We start from the raw sequence: 434 nt of genomic DNA, 5'->3' as shown, positions 1-434 counted from the left end.
CCCTCACCAGGCCATAGGAGTGTTGCTGGTGCTGCAGCAGCAGCAGCAGCAGCAGCAGCAGCAGCAGCAGGAACAGCAGCAGTCATCTTGTGGTTTAAAGACGATCTACCAGTCCCTTCCATGAGTGCCAACAACTGCAACAGCAGCAGCAACAGCAACAGCAACAGCAGCAGCAACAGCAACAGCAACAACAGCAGCAGCAGCAGCAGCAGCACAATGCCCGTGACACCAGAGGATGCAGCAAGGCTGCTGGAGAGCCTAAAGAACGACAACCTCTCGCTGCAGCAGCTGCAGGGTTTGCTGCAGGCTCTTCGTGTAGATCTACCAGGCAGCAGCAGCAGCAGCAGCAGCAGCAGCAGCAGCAGCAGCAGCAACGGTGATGGTGTTGCTGCTCCAGCAGCAGATGCAGCAGCAAACACAGGAGAAAATGCAGG

At 57.1% G+C, this 434-nt stretch overlaps 1 protein-coding gene across 1 annotated transcript in view; it reads left to right on the top strand.

Moving 5' to 3' along the window:
• EMH_0026420 (uncharacterized protein) overlaps window positions 1-434 on the top strand; it is a gene marked incomplete at both ends in the record, with an annotated part of 1947 nt that overhangs the window by 177 nt on the left and 1336 nt on the right. Inside the window, one exon of the mRNA XM_013502609.1 lies at window positions 3-384. Coding sequence (XP_013358063.1) covers window positions 3-384 — 382 coding nt within the window. The remainder of the gene's footprint in view (window positions 1-2; window positions 385-434) is intronic.

The sequence above is a fragment of the Eimeria mitis genome, genomic scaffold, assembly GCF_000499745.2.
Source record: "Eimeria mitis Houghton genomic scaffold, Emh_scaff971, whole genome shotgun sequence".
NCBI lineage: Eukaryota > Apicomplexa > Conoidasida > Eucoccidiorida > Eimeriidae > Eimeria > Eimeria mitis.
Note: the sequence above shows the minus strand (reverse complement) of the source record. Positions and strands in the feature narration are given on the sequence as shown.